The sequence below is a fragment of the Zonotrichia albicollis genome, chromosome 1 (assembly GCF_047830755.1).
Source record: "Zonotrichia albicollis isolate bZonAlb1 chromosome 1, bZonAlb1.hap1, whole genome shotgun sequence".
Taxonomy (NCBI): domain Eukaryota; kingdom Metazoa; phylum Chordata; class Aves; order Passeriformes; family Passerellidae; genus Zonotrichia; species Zonotrichia albicollis.
Genome location: NC_133819.1, coordinates 35,763,150 through 35,782,186, shown reverse-complemented (window position 1 = coordinate 35,782,186; position 19,037 = coordinate 35,763,150). Strand labels below are relative to the sequence as shown.

At 40.5% G+C, this 19,037-nt stretch overlaps 1 protein-coding gene across 3 annotated transcripts in view; it reads left to right on the top strand.

Annotated features, from left to right (window-relative positions):
• RFTN1 (raftlin, lipid raft linker 1) overlaps window positions 1-19,037 on the top strand; it is a 104,006-nt gene that overhangs the window by 67,580 nt on the left and 17,389 nt on the right. For all 3 annotated transcript variants that reach the window (XM_005480920.4, XM_074538162.1, XM_074538168.1), the window contains 2 exons: window positions 1,121-1,324; window positions 9,758-9,873. In XM_005480920.4, coding sequence (XP_005480977.2) covers window positions 1,121-1,324; window positions 9,758-9,873 — 320 coding nt within the window. The remainder of the gene's footprint in view (window positions 1-1,120; window positions 1,325-9,757; window positions 9,874-19,037) is intronic.

Here is a 19,037-nt window from a genome sequence, read left to right as displayed (position 1 = left end):
ATGTCTGAGATCATTAGGTCTCTTTTCATGTTGGTTATGAGCTTCCAGCTCTTCTCTTCCAGTGCTACCAGCCTGTTTTTGAGCATCTCCCTTCTGATATCTTTTTCAATTTACACACTGCTTCTTGCTCAGTGATGTTTGTTAGAGAACAATCTTAACATTTCTCTTGACATCACTTTCTTTACTTTTGCTTGAGGTTAGAACCTAATAGCTTGGAAACAAGAGGAGCTTATTGAATGAAGGGATTTCATGTAATGCCTTTACCTTTCATATTAATATATTTGGGGAGAATGTTTGGCATTTGGAAGTCAGTAGAAATTCTACCATTTATTTCCATGTCCATTAATAAGTAAAATAGTGTCCAAAATTTTTTGTTGGTTATTTTAATTATGGTTACACCCTTCTGAGAAGGATAACTGCTTTTAAAGTTGATTGCAGTTTAGGACTGTGAAAGCTCAGCTTTGTTGTCAGCAATGACTTTTTTCCTGTAAAAAACTGCTCCTAAAATGTACTGGAGGAGACATGGAAAAGAGTCTAGAAGATGTGCTAATTTTTAAGACCCTTCACAATTCCATTTTTAAAATTAATTTGCTGTTGTGTTAATGTCTCACCTTGGCTCAGATCCAGAGTAAATCAACAAAGCAGCTACCAGAGTCTCTACATGAATGATTCATTGCATTTTCTTGAGATGAGACTGCCATTGGCTTTTTCCATGCTTTTGTGTTATCAAAACGGAGTTATTTAATACTTTAATGGCTGTGATCTACAGAATGCAGTTCCTTCTAAATTTGCAGTAAGATTCCATGTTTGAACTGATGATTCCCGTGGAGGAATGTTGCATCAGTATTCAGGTATTACTGCCTTTAAATGTTTTATTATCAACAGTGAATCCATTGTGAGTAAGAAATACTGTAAAAGCAAGCAAAATACTGTATTTGGTCTTGAGAAAGTCCTGCTGTGTTGGACTGCAGAAGTGTGTTGAGGAGGTAACCACATCCCAAAGAATTGTTTGCTGTTGCACAATGTGATTAGGCAACAGCAAACAGTGGGTTCTGCATTGTTTTGGGTGAAATTTTATGACATGGTTGTTGCATTATTCCATTTTTTTACTCTTTGGTAGAAGTAGAGATCTTCGCTCTCTTCAACAAGCCCCAAACTCCACAAAAATGCAGCCAGTACTACACAGTGACTATCCCTATGAGGATCTCCAGGAATGGGCAGACTGTCAACAGCTTAGAAGCAAACTGGCTGGAGCACATGACAGATCACTTCAGGAAAGGAGGCTCACTGGTCAACGCCATCTTCAGCCTTGGAATGGTAAATGGTATGGAAATTACAGAAAGCATTATGCTGTGATTGTTTTCCTTTCTCCTCTAATGGAGGTCGTTATCTTTGAAGAGAAGTTATTTGGGAGCTGCTTTAATATAGACTTGGGGTAGATTTGTATTAGATCAACCTCTTTGTGAAATGGAATGAAAGTGCAGAAAATATTTTGGCATTTGAATAAGGAAAACAGATTATGTATTGTATTTTTATAAACATACTAGAGATGATTTTGTAATTGCAGAAATACACAGAGTTAATAAACAGTACCAAGTAGAAAGAATTAAACTAATAAGATTGCAAAACAGATGACCTAAATAGAAGGGGGACTTTGCTGTCCAGCCAGACACTGCATCTGGCTCTGATTGCAGGCCGGTACAACAACTTGAGTGTTATCTGGCCAACAAGAAATCAGTTAATTCCTGTTCTCACAGAGGCCCTTTCTGCCTGGATGGCACACTGTTTTACAAAATTATCTTCTATGTTTGTTTCATCTTACCTGTGAGTGATGGATAAAGGTCTATTTTAATTTAAGAAGATTAAAAATCCTAGATTTTTGCATGTTGTGGAAGAGTGGCAGAGGGTCCAGCTTAGTACTGTTGCCAGTCTGTACCACACTTGTGGCCATCATGGCTTTGAAGGCAAGCCTGTTGTACAGAGAAAAACTTGGGTGCATGGATCCAAGAGACACAACCAAGAAGCCATGAGAGCAATTCAAGGGAAGTACTTGGACATAAAAATGTTGATGTTGCAGCTGGATTAATTTTATTGGAAAATTATGTGACTGGTATACTTCATGGTTAAAGTGCTTATGGCTGAATCATTCGCCTAATTTTGGTTTGTTTTGCATTTTTCAAAAGGACTGTGGTAACCCAGAGATTGCACATTCCTACTAAGATTAGTTGATTTGTACATCAAAATTATAGGGGAGCTGCTTCCAGAGCATCTTCTTACTGTTGGTCTGAATTCCAGAACCCAGGATAAAAAACAGGAATATGACTCAGTTCTGGTAAAAGTCAATCAGGAAATTAACAGGCAATCCTAATTTTTCATTTTACAAACAAGTAGCAAAAAATGGGAAGGTCTAAAGTTCAGCTGGTGGAATGCTTTCACACAGCTTCCTGGAAAGCCTTGTAATTGCTAGTTAACTCCCTTAAAAACAAATGGTCATTTACTTTATGTATATAAATTGCACAGAGGCAAAGCTAATTGGCTCTATCAGCCTCAGTTATCAGACTCAGTGGGTTTTTTTAATAAAATCTCCTTGTCAGTTCACTCTAAAATGTTTTAAACACAGCATTTTTCAGTTATTTAAACTTTTAGAGTTCATTTACATAGCAGAGCCCTGTGGGAGGTTCATGTACTTGGATACCAGAGTGAGGAGTGCTGGATAACTGCCTGTGGACATAGATAAAGTAGGCTTGAGTACTGGCAATAAAGTTTCAATGCAGTCAGGACAACAAATTATGTAAAAGTAGGCAGATTCAGGATTAAGTTAGATTAGTGATTGAAGAAGAACAATTAATAAACATTTTTCTTAGCATTTCAGGGTTACAGGAGGAACAAGTTTTGAAATCAAAAAGCTAAAACAAGGTTTCTGAAAGTGTATTATGCTGTTGTAAGAACATTTACTAAGAGTATCTCTAAGTTGCTATTAATTGCAGTTAAATGTTTTATCATTTAAATCCTAAGTTTTTTCTATACTGCAGAGAAATGGAACAGCTTTGTCGCTCATACGCCAGTCAGTACCAAACAACACAGGGCAGGCACAAGAGGAGAAGAAGGGGTCTGAGGGCTTCTCAGCTCCTCACTTTTTTCTAGACTTCTGTGGCAGCCTGTCCAGCTCTTCATATCTCGTCTTATTCACTGATTAATCCTCTTCCAAATTAAGGTAGTATCAGAATACTTTCTTTAATTGGCTATATCAAATTTCTTTGTTCTGGGGGCTGATTTTCTTTTTGGCTTAAAGTATGAATTCATTATTTTGCTTATTAGACTTAAAAGCAGGGTTATTATCTTCTTCTTTTCCCCCTTGTCCTTGGAATAACCAATGAAGTGAAGATTTCCAGATTGTCAGTAGTCATAAATCTGTTTCTTCCTTCTGCTAACAGTTTAATAATTAGTCTTTAAAGGAGTTTTAAAGTTCACGGGTAACAATTGTTTCTTTTTGCTTATTGTACCAGATAATTATAAACAGAAATATACACAATTGCTGATCACAATATATAAACCATGCAGAGTTACACCATATATTAAAAGTATTCAGATTTTGCTGGTAAGTTGGAAACAGGAGCCTGCTTGGTCCTTAAATGTTCTCATGTCGGCAGATAATAGTTTTTTATTTAAATTTGCACCTCAGTTACTTGCTGGTGTTTTTCCTGCAGCTCATGTAATTGCTAATTCTGCCTGTAGTCCCAGGTGTAAACTGATCCTGCCTAGTGATCTAGAGTGACCGTAGGAATTCACCCTTGCCCTCTTGTAGTGAGAATGGAGTCAGTAGCAGCAAGCTACAGATTAACACCAAATGGAAAGGAAGTAACAGGTGGATCGCCTTCTTTCCTGTAACAGCAAGTCTCCAGTCAGTGCTGTGAGAAGGCAGGAAGAGTCTCAAACCTCTTCAAGGTCATATTTTGATATCTTAACAGAAAAATCACAAGCCTGCTCATCTTCAGTTGTTTTGAACTGCAGCTCTTTAAGTGCCTAGCGTTTTTGTATTTGTTGTACCATTCTGTCTGTGAATTTTCTGCCTTTCAAACCTAGAAAAAGGCAGCCAAAAAAACAGCCAGAAAACACTGACAGTACTTAAACACAAAGCAAATGAAACAAAATGTGACTTTCTTGGAAGAAGAAAGTAGTCAGGTTTTTAAGAGGGTCCGATTGATTGTCTCTGTCATCTGTCTCCGACAGAGATGAGCCGGCGATGCCTTTGACTGATTATTGTCACCTTAGCCACAGACGTACTGGGATTTTTATCATCCATATGGAATTATTTTCTCTGTTTGTGCTGAAGGTGAAAAGATCCAGAAGGGGGGAGGAATACAAATATGCAGCAAAGGCACACATTCAGGTCACATGCCCCATAAAGCCCCAGAGAGCTAGTTTTCCTCATTGAGAGCAACAGCAGCCTAAAGGTTAGTTTTCCTCGATAAGGAGAATTTGTAGTTCAAAGACAACAGGAGGAAAATTGTTGCCTGCCAAGACAGCTGTCATGGTAAAGTAAGTAATCTTTTCCCATATACCTCCTGTAAATCAGAAGCAAGAACATCAAAATACATTTTTGTCAATCGAGCTACATCAAATATTTATACAACCCAGTGAAAATAGCTTTTTGTGCACAGTAGGAAACCTTAATAAAAGATGCAGTGGTAATGGAATGTTTTCAGAGGAGGGACATTGATTGTAACCTCTACTTTTGTAGCCTTTTCTTTAAGAAAGAGTGAAAAGATTGGGAAATTCAAGAGTAGAAATTGGGAAGTGATACTACAAACAGCAAAGTCAAAATGTTTTGGTTTATTGGCATTTCTTACTGCACTATTGCAAATGGATGAATATTTGGAATTTCTAACAAACTTTTAAACTTAGGCTATGTTCCAGGAGCTGAATCTTGAAACAGGACATTAACAAAGGAGACTACAACTGCATCAGAATCAGGAAATATTTTATATAGCAAGCAGTAAAACCTGGAAAGACCTGCTTACCATGTAAACCTTTAGATGAGTGATCTTTGTAGGCAGGTTAGGTAACATCCAGCTGAATAAATGTATCTGTAAAGTCTGCCCTGCAGGAATCTGTGTATGAGTTGTCACCCTGAAGTGCCAATGTAATCAATGGAAATCTAGGCTTGGACTGATATAGTCAGTAGGATTTGTGTTGTGATCCACCTCATCCTACATGAGGATATGCAAAAAAGATCAGATACATCCAGGTAAGACTGAGATACTTGGTGCTTCCTTTGCCTTAGTCTTCACAGACACAGGCAGAGGTTGCACCTATCTGTAAAACAAAGGCCAAAAGGACAAACCAGGGACCTACAGGATGATCATCCTCATTTTGTTTCTGACTGGATCACTGAGTGGGTCCTCTTGGAACTCGTGGACACATGAAGGAGAGGACAGTGACTAGGGACATTCAGCATGGATTTAAAAAGAGTAGAACATACTTGAAACTGATTGTCCTCTATGATAAAATAGCAATTTGTAGGTGAAGAGAAAGCAGTAGATGTCATTTTGGGTGAATTCATCAAGGGAGTTTGGCAGTGGCTCCCACAGTATTTTCTATCCAAGCTTAGACCATGCAGCCTAGGTGGGTAAAAATCTGGTTACATGGCCAGACTCAGAGGGGTGTGGTTAATAGGTCACAGTTTATGTGGAGTGAAAAGTGGAGTACCACAGAGATCTCTCCTGGGGCTTGTTGTGTTTGACAATTTTATCAGTGATGCACAGGAGGCGACGAGGCTTGCTTTTGTCAAAATTGTGGATGATCCCATACTCAGGAGACAGCTGATGTGCCTCAGAACTGGACTGCTGTCCCAAGGAACCTGGGCAGGCTGGCAAAACCTGACAGCAGAAGCTGTTTGAAATTCCATGAGAACAGATGTCCTGCCTCTGGGAAGGGAGAGGCTTTTTCACTAATCCAGGCTGGGGGCAGCTTGGCTGGGTAGCAGCTCTGTTGAAAGGTCCAGGGGAATTTTAGTAGGCAGCAAGCTGAAGATAAACCAGCAGCTGAGAGAGTTAGTTCAGCCTGGAGAAAGGACAGCTTTGGGGGACCTACCAGTGCCTGGCAGTGCCTATGAGAAGACAATCAAAAAGGTGGATCCAGGCCCTTGATTGTGGCTGTGTGGTAGGAGGATTGGAAAAAGTGTACGTTAATTGAAATGAGAGGTCCTTTTTGGATATAAAAAACCTCTTTCTCATAGTGAAAACAGTCACTCTCTGGAAGAGGCTGCTCAGGAAGTTGTGCCATCTCCATTCTTGGAGATTTTGAAGATGCAGCTGGATGGAGCCATGAGCGGTATTGTCTGCAGTTGTATTGAACCTGCTTTGAGCGTGTGGTTGGACTGGAGGCCTCCTGGAGGTCTTCATCCAGCTGAATTATTCTATGAGTCTATGAAACTGTTGGATCAGATGCATCTCATCTAGTGCCAGCTCTAGAAATGTGACTGTCAGCTTAAGTTGCTCTTAGATCTAGAGCCCTGTGTGATAAAGGTTCTGCAGACTCAGTGCATCTAGCTGTTTCTTTGCCCTTCCGCACCTCTGTGTAAGAGATTTTCTGAAATTCCTGCTGATCCTGACAGCATAGCATGGGTTGTAAGTGCCTTTTCTTCAAACCATGACCCTGCTAGCTTTCTCTCTGCTGCATTCTCCTCCCCATTATTCTCAGCATCTCAAATGCTTCACATGCAAAGGAATTAATGATCCAATTATTCTTTCCTGTGCCTCCCTTTTTCTCTGGAAGTGTAGTACATGACCTGTAAAAGGTAAAAGGTGCGAGGTGTGAGAATTGGCAGGTGTGCATTCATGACATGAATGTTTTAAAAGACTGTGGCACAACTGGTAGAGAGGAGGTTGGTTCTGGTTGGGAGGGAAATCTCAGTGATTGTCATAAACCAGTTTCTGTAGAGTTTTTCACCAGCATCACTCTATTGAACAGACACTGTTCTTTGCATTTGCAGCTGTCTTTCCATCATCATTTTCCCCTTCCATTTTTCTCATTTTCCATGGGTTTCTTTACTAGCAAAAAACCCCATTAAAAATCAATGGCTTGTGTGATTGATGGATGTAGCCTTCAGAAGCAGTCATTGTACTTCCAACAAGGAAGCAAAATCTTACAATCATTTAGGCTGGAAAGGACCTTTAGGATCATGAGTCAGACCATAAAGTCAGCCCTGCCAAGTGATGTTTCTGCTGCCTGTAGGGTCTCCCGAGCTCAGCTATTGGTTTCTAAAACATTGCATATGTGCCATCATACTCACATATGTGGAAGCTGTGAATTGCATGAGTGGAATGTTCAGCAGAGTGAAACATAAAGGATGATTTACGAGTGAGTGTAAACACACGCCTGCTGATTGTGTTGTGATCGCCTATTAATTAGCTGGCAAACACGGGGCGGGGGAGAGCTCAAGCTGCAGTTGTGCCAACAGTGTGACACTGAATTTCATTAAGGGAATTCACAATGCAGGAGCAGTGCACTGGTGCTGTATAAAGCTGCCCTGGCGAGATCGGAATGGCTGTGTCTAGTCGGGATCTGCTTTCAGTCTTAGGTGCTCTCCTGTCATCCCTGCTTTGGAAAATTAAAGGACTGTTTGTACATTAGCATCCTGAAATAGATTTGGATATGGGTTTGGGTGTTGGAGTGTGATATTTCACAGAAATTGAGTTGGTTCCCCCTTTGTAGTGTCAGGTCTAACAAAGTGCTGCTTTTGAATGAAATCCAGTAATTAAATCTTGGACCCTTTGATATGTGGCAAGCTTGCTGTCCCTGTGTTTTCAAACCTGTAACCCAGCTACTTAGTGATCTGGCCTGTTATTTCACAACAAAAATGTCTGTTCTTCTCACTTGGATGAGAAATCTGTCTGGATGACAGGAGTTACTGCTTTGTAGTCCAGCTCATCCACCTTGGAGCAATGTGTAATCCTAGCTTGCTGTAGTGCTGAGGAGTCTTCAGCTCTCTTTATTTTAAATAGAGTTGCAGGAAACCTGCCTGTGAAAACAGTGTGAAAGTAGACAGAGTATTTTTCTTTCAGTCTCCCAACAGAATCTCAAGGATAATCCCTAGTAAGTGCTTTACAGCTTTTTTCCTTCACAAGTGAACAAAAAAAAAAAAACACCAAAAAAAACCCAACAAACTGTTTAGTTTAGCGACAAGTATTTGCATCTCCTGACTTGCAACTTAATGACTCGACTGTAGCAGCAGCAAAAGAGGATAAGGGACTGTGCAAATAGAAACAGAGGGGTTGTGCATTGACACCTGCAGCAGCAGTCTCGCTGCAGTGTGTGTGTGTAGACATAAGCCTCCAGATGTAGGAGTTTGGTCTGTTGTGGGCTTTGCCTGCAACAAATTTGTTATTTCCAGATAATAAATTGAATTTAGATCATATAATGACATTGTAAGATGTTGACTGAGATTGTGTCTGCAAGAGTTAAGGAGCCTCTTAATCCTCCTCACTGCTTCCTTTGTGAAAATTGTTTTTGAGTTTGATATATGTTTTCTCTTGGAGGCAGCAATTCCTTCCTGCTGGCATTTCTTGACCTCATAACATCCAGCAGGAAAGTAGGATGACCCTGATGAAACACCTAAGCAGGCTTATCCAGAAAACTCCCCTGTCAGTTCAAGAATCTGTCAGTTTGGCATGTGTGACTGCATTTCAAAACATGTATTATACCAGTTCAAGGAATATAGTGTTGCTGGAAATGTAAGGAAACTATCATGCAAAATACAACATTTGGGGAGGGGATAAGCAAGGTCTTTATAATCAGTCATACAGGGTAGATATATTGTTCATATTAGAAAGGCTGAAAAAGACGCTTTTTGACAATGTGAGAAGAGTTTTCTCTGTTTGTAAAGATCACAGTCCTGCTTATTTACAGTTTCCCTAAACATAATTCTGTTGTTCCATCAATCAGTTTATTTTAACAAAGAAAGATAACGTTGGGTTTTTTTTCAGTTGTTCTGTTTCTGTTCTGTCATGGAGCTGACAAAACCTGAGTTCTGGTGTATGGGAGTGATTGCTGGTTATGGAGTGTGTGGCTGCATTAAAGGAGAAAGTGCTGCTCAAGTAACTTTAAGAGGATGTGTTGTCTGAAAAAAGGCTGAACGTGTAGGGAATGCAAATGAGAACAGAGAGGCACTAAACCAGATGGTCAAAATGCCTTCATAAATTGATTAAATAGTTATGAATGTATCTTTTCTTTCACACTGTTCAGATATGCCAGATCATCCTTAGTCCATGTAGATCACTGTATCTGCAGTGGCTGATCCATATGCAGGGTTCTGTCTTGTGTGAATGATTGAATATAGTCACGAGTATCAATATCATAACTATCATAAAAATAAATCAGTATCCATTCAAAACCCCTTGAAAATAACATGTTGACATAATAAATGGTCTTTAGTGTGTTTACAACTTCAAGCAGGTGAGCAGTACTGCTGAACTGAGGACTGAATCACTTTTGCCTGCTCAGAATGGGAGAGATATGGTTTCGGGTGGCAAAGGAATAACAGACTGGACAGCAATGTGTGCTGTTAGGGAGCAGGATTGCTCTTAAAACTGCTAGAGATACAAGTCTCATTCATTTAATAGAGCTAGATTGTCAGAGAATGTCCATGAACTTTATAGTAACATCCTTGGAAGAATATGTTGTTAATAAATTCAGATGCCTCGCTACACATGGAGTGTCTTCTATAAAGCTTACAGGCAGCCCTGTGTTTTCACAGATTCTTTACACGGGACAATGGATGGAGTGTTTCTCTTCGAAGATTTTGCTGTGGAAGACAGTAAAACCACGCGGGGCTATGATGCAATTGTGGTAGAGCAGTGGACTGTCTTGAAGGTATGTGTACAGTTTTTCTTCTTTGACTTTTTTTTGTAAATCAAAACACTCCAAGACTGTGAGACAGACTCTCATGTACTGCCCTGTGCTGCAGCAGTACCAGCCAGGCAGCCAAAGTGAAGGGATGCAATGTTAACAGTAATGCCAGTTCACCGCACTCTGGGTTTGTACAACACACTTCTGATCTCAACCTCGTGCTTTTTTTGGAGGGTAGGAAATGTGAGTGACAGTGAGCAATGAAGCTCAGGGCTATGTGTCTCAAAATTACAGATGTCTGCTGGATTAACTGCACAGAGGATCTCCATTGGTTGTCAGGGCAACATGATCACACAAGTCATTGTAGCATCGCAGTTCTAAAGAAGCCAGCCCTTTAGGTGGGCAGGCTTAGCTGCAGCAGGAAGGCATGAAGAACTGCCTTGCCTCTGTTTGCTCTCCTTCATATGCTGAAAAAACTGCATATTCTGGGTAGGCCCCTCTGGACAAACCATAACGTGGCCTTCTGCAGATCCAGGTGCCCACACAGATCAGTAGAAGCACTGCTTAGGCCAGGTTGGTCAGTACCAGGCTTCCACAGCAAATTTTATACGCACAATACTTCTGTGTTTGAAAAGCTGGGCTTAAATTCTTTGTGACTTGAAACAAAAAGAACATGGGGGGTTGAGGGAAGAAGTAGCTGCATAACTTTTAGGAGGTTTTTTTTGGTTCTGTCTGATGTTTGCTAGAAATAGATGCAGTGTTATCTGTAAAGGCAATACCTGATCACTTCACTTGGAATGTATTGTAAAGGGTGTAAAATCCTTAGACAGATAATCCCTCATTTTGACACACACATACCAGAAGAACAGATTAAGGGAAAATGGGACAGATGCTAGAGTAAGTGTGTAAAATTCCAGGAGACTAAGATTAAGAGCTTTGTTAGTAGATGATGGTTTTCTAGTGCAGCAAGAAATGGCCAAACAGTAACGACTACAAACAACTTGCAGAGTTGCAGAGTTAACAAGCTGTGTTAATAGCAGCTTTTCTTGTTGCTGATGTGTGTCTGAAAAATTATTCCTTTATTGCATTAAATGCTATTTCATTTATGACAGACTTGACTGTAAATGCTTGTTCATTTTTAGGGTCAAATTGCATTGTTGCCACTCAGGAACAAGGTTTTGGGGTAATGACAGATGGTTTCATGAGTGCATTAGGTCAGGGCTGATCAAGAAGGCAAATGTTAAGAAGCATTAATGTTAACCATGTGTTTAAAACTGTTAGGAAATGAATAGAAGTTGAAACAGCAAGTATATACTACTTCATACTACTGTGTAAGCTGTGTTTGACAGCACCTTATTTCAGGAGGCTGTGTTAGCTCAGTAATTGTTCAGAGAAGAGAGTAGGCATGGTCAGTGACAAAAACAGCTTCCATATTAGGAAGACTTTACATGTGTGTCCTTTCAGCCTGGAAAAGAGAAGAGTTGCAGGGAATGGAATGGGTAGAGAGGTCCTAAAACATGGGAAAGAGGCGAATAGGGATTGTTTGCCATCTCTTCCAGTATAAGAACTAAGTGCCAAATGGTGCTAGCCAGAGCTGCTAGTCAGAGCCAGGTGCAAAGCAAACAAAAGAGAGATTTCAGATAATTATTTATGCAGCAGATCTGTGGAACTCCTTTCTGGACAAGGTTGTGAGTCCAGGAAGTTTAGAGGATCTTGTGTTCATACAAGCATTTTAATTCAGTTCAGGAGTGCCTTTTTGAAGTGAACCCACTGATCCATCCTTCATATGCCTCACCTCACCTCACAGAATGGTCCCACAGTGCACAAACTGGATTTCTTTTGGTAGAAACAAAACCAGACATGCTAAGTACACAAAATATTTGGGGCATGCTTGACCTAATACATATTACTTTTCCTTAACCATCACTTAGAGCCATGTTGGATATAGCTTCCTGGCCAGAGCCAGTTTGGCTCTCAAACAACCAATCCAAGGTTCTCCATCTCAATAGGATATCATAACAAAGTTTGGCATAATGTCTTGGCACAAGACAGCTTCTGTCAAGCTACATGACAAGGATAATGGGGATCCTGTGTTGGCAGAGTGCTGACCAGAACACCAGGACTCAGCAGCAGAGTATTTTCTAGCAGCACCCTTGGAAGTGTTAGAGGCCTTAGGTGGAGTATCATTTGCTTTCAATTCTAGCAATTCCATGCTGGAGAGCACAGCTGGTCAACAGATAAAGGATTGAACCTCCCAATGCCATCTGGTGTGTCAGGAGATGCTGAGCTGCTGCACGCCATGTCTTTGTGAGGGCTAATGCCGAGAATCTCCTGTTCCACACATAATATTTGGGATGTGCAATTTCAGAAACTGACTGATAGCATATACAGAGCTTGTCAGTGTGGTCACATTATTCTCTGCTGTAATTAAAAATTTGGATACTGGGTTTTCCCTGGCAGTTTTGCTCTTCTGAAATCAAGTGTGGCTGTTCTGTGGGCATTATGAAAATGTTCCCTACCACCTGAAAGAGGAAGAGTATGGGGAAGAAAAACCTTTCAGAAGGAAGAATGTTGAGGCATTAGGGAAGTCTTGCAAAGGTCTTACCTATTTGGAGAAAGAGCAGAGCTGGCCACTTTGGTTTTCTCCTCCTGCATTTTTACTAACTGCCAGGCTATATCTTGCCTCATGCTTTCTGAGACATAATAGGTGTAGGTTGGTAAAGTCATGGAATCAGTGAAAGGACTGGAAGCTGGGAGATCTGTAGGCACATGCACAGTGTTGTACCCAGAAGACCAAGTGTTAAACCTTGTTGGAATTCACCTTTATTTACCATCAACATGGAATAATGCAGTGGCAGAGGAAGGGACTGTAAAATGGGGAAGGAGACAGAGTTCAGTGGTGACAGAGGATGTCCAAGAACCAGTAAAGGCTTTTTTCTGTTACAAGTTTTACAAAGTATAATTGTTACAGACATAGTTACGGAGCAGTGGAATGACTCATTATGTAGAAGATTAGGGGTTTTTTTGATGTACATTCAGCTCTCATCTACATTAACATTTTTTATTCGTTATTTCCATTTCTGCCAAGGCTGTGGTAGAAGCCCTAATGGGTAGCATGGCATAAATGAATATAATGGACCTTTATTTTAAATTTGTATCAGATTTGGTTATCTGGATGAGCTTTGGAGTTACTCAGATGTGGTCTGAACTGAATGTAAATTTATTGTGCTGTACTAATTAAGAAGAAGAGGAAACAAACAAAAGAATCCCAGCCACAACAGAAGAAAGCTTTTTTAGAAAGGGAGACATGTAGAATGTATCGATGCCCTTTGGAAAGAAAACCTCTCTAAATGAAAAGGTAAAGGGTTGCTGTTTAACCATTACCACAAAAGAGAGGGGTTGGCACACCTCTTAGCAGGGAAAGTGCTGCCTTTTTAATTGCTAAGGCTAATAGAGAAAACAAGCTGAACAGTGTGATGCACTCAGTGTGTGTGTAAAATGTCAGTTTGTAGAGGATGTAAAGCTCGCAGCTGTCACAGTATGTGGTCCCGCCAAACAGCAGACAGGATGTAATAGCTCCGAGTAATTTAACTCTTTCTTCTCAAAAGTAGCGCTGTGGTATCCTCTGCAAATGACCACAGGACTTGTTATGACTGCACTCATCCTTATCACTTTAACTCTAAAAATGTCAGGACGTATTATTTCCACTGCAGTCTCTGAGATCTGGCCCTAAAACTTGTTTGATGGTTTTAATTCTGCTTGTGTAGGCAAATGTGGGTAGACAGTTCTGATTAATCAGAGCCTGCATGATTTCCATCTCCCCATCTCTAAATCTGTCACCTTCCCTTCCCCATTACCCAAGACAAAATAGCTAATATGTCTTTAAAATAGAATGCTAAAACATTTATTTTAAATTGCTGCATTGTTCTGCCTCTGAAGCTGTGTTCATTTTGAAAATACTGTCCTTAATTTACACCCATTTTCTCATTGAAAATCTTGAGCTGCTGATTCATCATTTTGTGTTTGCTGCTACGCCATACCTTTGGTGTACTGACATGAATTAAAATCTCAAATACATTGTGGTGTTGCCATATACTGTGGTGTTGCCATTTCCCTGGCAGACTTGAATGGGGTCAGTCTCCACCGTAGACATGGTAAACCTTTTAAAGTGCGACATAACAAAAGATTTAAAAAATTATCTCTGCTGAGCCTAGGTTGCAAGTTGCTTTCATGTAAGCCTGGAAACAAATTCTCTGGAAATAAGGATTTGATTTGTCTGTAAATCTGATTTAGGTCATATGTCAGTTAAGCCATGTTCTGCTGTCTCTGGCCACGAGAGAAATGCATGACCAGGTCAGCCAAGGAGCTGATGGCAATGGGCATGAAAAGCCCAGGGGAGTCGTGTGTGACCCTCTTCAGCACTCAAAGGACAGATGTGCTGCCTGGGCAGAAGATTTCAGCAGTGTCTGTTGCTGAATTCTTGTTGCTTTTTAAGAAGAGCTAAACAAAAACCTTCAGGAGCCTCTTATCTTCCAATAATTTGTTTTTATTGATTCTTGTTTCTTTCCTTTATATAACGTATGAAAGGCACATACATACATACATACATACATACATACATATCTACATATCTACATATATACATATATACATATATACATATATACATATATACATATATACATATATACATATATACATATATATTTTTCTGCTGAACTCAGTAGACATAGGTTTGAAATTGATTAAAATCCACACGATTAAGATCCATAGGGTAATATTTTCATTGGTTCTGATGATTAATGTAGTAACAGAATTTAACAATATGAACTTGGAACGTCCCTGATAATTTCTTGTGGCTCTGGTAGCATTGAACATCTAACAAGGTGAACGCTTCTTCCATGTGAGTAAGGGCACTTGAAGTAAAGAAACTGAAAATTCAGCACAGTATGGATTAAAAAATCCTTCCCAACTGTCATGGTTTTCAAAGAATTCGCTCTCTGCTCAGCCATAATCCTTCAAGAGAAAAGCGAGCATCCCAGATCTAAACTTCCCAGTTAAGAACAACCTGAGAAAAAGTATTTCAGTCCTCTTTTATGCTTGCTATAAAACCATGCAGGGCACATGTTGCTTTTGCTCAGCAGCTGTCTCCCGGCAGGCAGCAGTGCCCTGGGGGTGCCCCTGTGTGAGCACATTGAGGGTGCAGCAGTGGGTGCAGGACCCAGGGGCCGCACACAGAGTGCCCGCGGGCGGGGGCAGCGCAGCGCCTGCCTTCCTGCTGTGGCAGCCGCTGGCAGTGCAGGGCCCAGGCTTCAGCTGCAGCGCTTGCATGGAAATAGATCATTCCCTGCATAACTGGGGAGTGCTGCACAAAGCCTTCTGGTAAAAGCCACATGTTGTTTGGGAATAAATTATAACCAAAGGGGATTGTGGTGGCGAGGCTGCCTGGGGATGTTTAAGCTGTGTGTGTAGGGCACGCTGGAGTGTGTAAGTTCTCAGGTGGTGATTTTCTGTGTTGTATTTTCCCCCCAGAGAATTAATGGACAAGCAGTAAAATCAATGTTCACCTTAAGGTACGCTTCAAGTGTTGCAGGAATTGTGAAAATAAAAATGCCAGAATTATTGAAGGAACTGTACTGATGGAATTGCTAGATCACATTTATTTCTTGTATTTCCGGGACAGTTACGTGAAGTTGTTTCATCATTTGTACATTGTCTGTGAGGTGATGAGTTCAGTACATCTCATAGGATGTTTCCTGTGTGGAGAACCCTCTGTGTCAACACACTCATGTTGTCCAGCTTTTGCTACTTCTGTAAATGCAAAATTGTGCTGCTTTGCAAATGTACTTCTGTGTTACAGGTGTAGGCAATATCAGGAGCACTCTGATATTTCTGTTAGTTTATATACAATCTAGAAAATAGGATTTGCTTTCACAGAAGTTACTGAGAGAAGCAAGCATTGTGGGCACAGAAGGGTTTTTTGGTTGTTTTTTAATTTTACCCTAGATGTGGAGCCAGCTGTGAATGGTACTCAGCAGCCTGTGTGTGTCCTGAAACTGTGATTGGATTTTCTGAATTGCAGAAACACTCTCTTAACACAATGCTGCCTCATATAGTATTACAGCCTTACTATATTCTCCAAAATATTCCACATTGCAGGAATTGATATATATATTAGTAATTGTAAATAACTCTAAATTACATATGCCCAGAATATTGAGGGAAAAGCCTGCCTATGGATTTATTTATTACTCCTTTTTTTTTCCTATTACCTTTCCAGTGAGGTCCCCATTTGGCAGCTGCTCTTTGTTGGTCAGTGACCCACCTGCTTCCCAAGGCTCCTGGTGGTTTCCAAGGATGCAGGAGCCATCCCACAGCCCCCTGCTCCACAGCTAATGGATTTGTAGCAAGTGTCTGCCAGCAACATGCTGTGGTGTGTTACACATGGAGATTCAGGAGCAGCTCTATACTAGAGGAACAAAGTCCAACTTTTTTATTGCTGAAGCATTTGTGAAACTTCCCTTTTGCTTCCAATAAATGTTTTCACTGTCAGCAGAAATTATCTCTTGGAAGAAGTCTGAAAAGGAAAAAGGCAAATAATTCACAAACTTAGAGCTTGAATTTAGTCCCCATGTCAGCTGTGTTACTGCAAACATAAAACGTTTGCAGCACACTTTTACTGGGTCATTCTTGCACAGTCCAGGTATTCAATTTCTCTTATTGCATTTTCTTTCTTTTCCACTAAGGTGCAAGTCCTGCTTTCGCCACTTCCCTTTCCTCCCTTCAGTGCCCAGGGACAGAAAAGCTTTGGCTTTGGCAGAGCTGGGGACTGGTAGCCAGCCTTGGCTGGGGGTGCTTGGTGCCGCCCTCGTGGCATCCCTCTGGTTTTTGTAAGGAGCTGGGTTTGAATGCAGTGCCCATTTTCTGCAACTAACAGTAGGTTACACTTTCAAAGCAACTTGTTTTTTTTACTTCCCATCCTCTTTGCCATCTGTCAGTAAATTTTGGTACGCAGTCTGTTAGGATTTGCTGATAAAGGTTTTATTAAGATTTATTTAATGGGATTTTCAATCTACCACTCTTTAATCTATGTTGGAAAAAAATATTAAATAGTGACAATCCATAGCTGCCTTGTAACTAAATCACGTTCACTTAGCCCAGGAATAGCCCAGGAAAGAATGATTTCTGAAGAACTTCTGTCTCACAAGAGCTTAGTAGTTGTCTTGTTTATTATCTTGCTGTGGTTAAAATTGCCACAGTAGGGGGGGAAAGAAAAGAAAAATTGTTAATGCAGTTGTTTGTGTGGCTTGCCCTAGATATTATTCTTATCATTTTTTCATCTTTTTTTTTCCCCTCCTAATGAGCAGAAGCAACTGTGAAAGGAAAAAATGCTGGAAACAAACAATACAACTACAAATAAAAAGAATTCTTTTCATGTGATGCAAGTCAAGGGAAAATCCTAGCTCAATATGCTCTGGCTTCTTGACACTCAAGGTGTGATCAGAGATTACTTATCATCCACAGGAGAGTGGGAAGCAAGTTAATTAAAATTTTCCACCCTTTCAGTGAATGAAATGTCTCCTAGTTTGAGATGCATTGTTTGAACACTTCTTTTTCAGGAGAGCTCTGGCACGGTTTTTTCTTACTTCTACTGGTGTTCAAATCCAGTATTTGCTAGTTAGAAAAGAGCATTGCACTTTTATTTGAGGGAATGGTGTGCTTGAAATTTCATTTCTATTGTCTCTAATAATAGTAGATAAAATAATTACTGTATTAAATGTAAAACGAATACAAGATTACTCTTTTCCTCTGCACCCATCCCCCAGTATGTTGTTTGTTTAGAAGCATTTTTGCTTTAGAAAGCATTTAATATGACACCAATTAAAGGTCTGTATAACTGTGACTCCTGCTGGTACACAAATTCCAGTCGTGGGGTAGAGTTACAGCCGATGATTCAGGAGGGGGAGGGAGAAATAATTTCATGTGGTCTTAAAAAACCTTCAATTATCTGTATTTGCAAGTCAGGAGTTTGAAGCCCATGTGGATTAACCTGTTTATTTTGGAGTGACTCCTTCCTCTTGTCTGTCATCTTCAAACTCAGCCAATTATTTGGAATAGTCTATTCCCCAAGGACCTGGAGATGAGGTGCAGTGTCTGACTCCAGTGAAGCATCATGGAGTTGGGGGGAGCTTGTTAAAGGGCCTGAGGAGCTCAGAGGAGGGAACACCTCTGCATCATGTACACACCTCCTGCCTCCAGACAGCCCAGCAGGCACACTGGGGTGAGGGGTACCAGCACATGGGAAAAATGAGAGGTCATCTTTTGGTAACAGCTCTGTAGAAGTCTTTAAATAGGTTGGTTTTTCTGATTTTTTTTTAAACTGCCAGATTTAAAAAAAAGTTTTTTAGGCCTAATTGACTTAAATTTATTTTCTGGTAACTTTACCCTTTTGAATGTGCTTACCTGCTTGTTTCCTTTCTGCACCACTGGGTTGGGAAATACACCATCATCTGCTGCAGATGGTGCTTAATCCTGACAAGTCAGACAGGTCCAGAGCCAGCCCTGTCTCGCTGCTCAAGCCTGCAGGGACAGGGGGCTGTGGCAGGAGTGATGGCATGTCCCTGAAACAATTTGGCTTCTACAGCAGCCAAATGAGCTCTGCGTGGTATTGATGTCCTTCCTCATTGCCATAATCTCCCTCTGATTTCTGACATTTGTTGCACATCCTGATGCAAGAAGAAGGTTCTTCCTGCTAATCACCCACCTCAGGCCATGAATTCAAAATAGAAATCCTCTCTACAACACAAGATGTTCCTCAGGGCACAGGCAAGCTCTGCTGTGCCAGTCTTTCCTGATCTGCTTCCCTCCTCTAAGTGAGTGAGCTCCTTCTGGTTTTTCCTCTGCAAACGCTGTTTGATGGAGGGAATGTTTTAGACAGGTCCTTTTATGTGGCACCTCATGAAGAGCTTGTGATGGCGGATGCTCTGACCTTACTCTTAATCATCGTCTTGCATATTTTCATTTTTTGCAGGCATTGTTGACCAATCTCATAAATATCAGTGTGTTATTAATACATCTTTTTGAGGCATTTCACCTTAAAGGCATCTAGTTATGTTATAATTTTTTTATTACCCTTGGACACTCTATTTTAAAAACTGGAAAGAGTTCACAAATATCCCTCTTCCAGA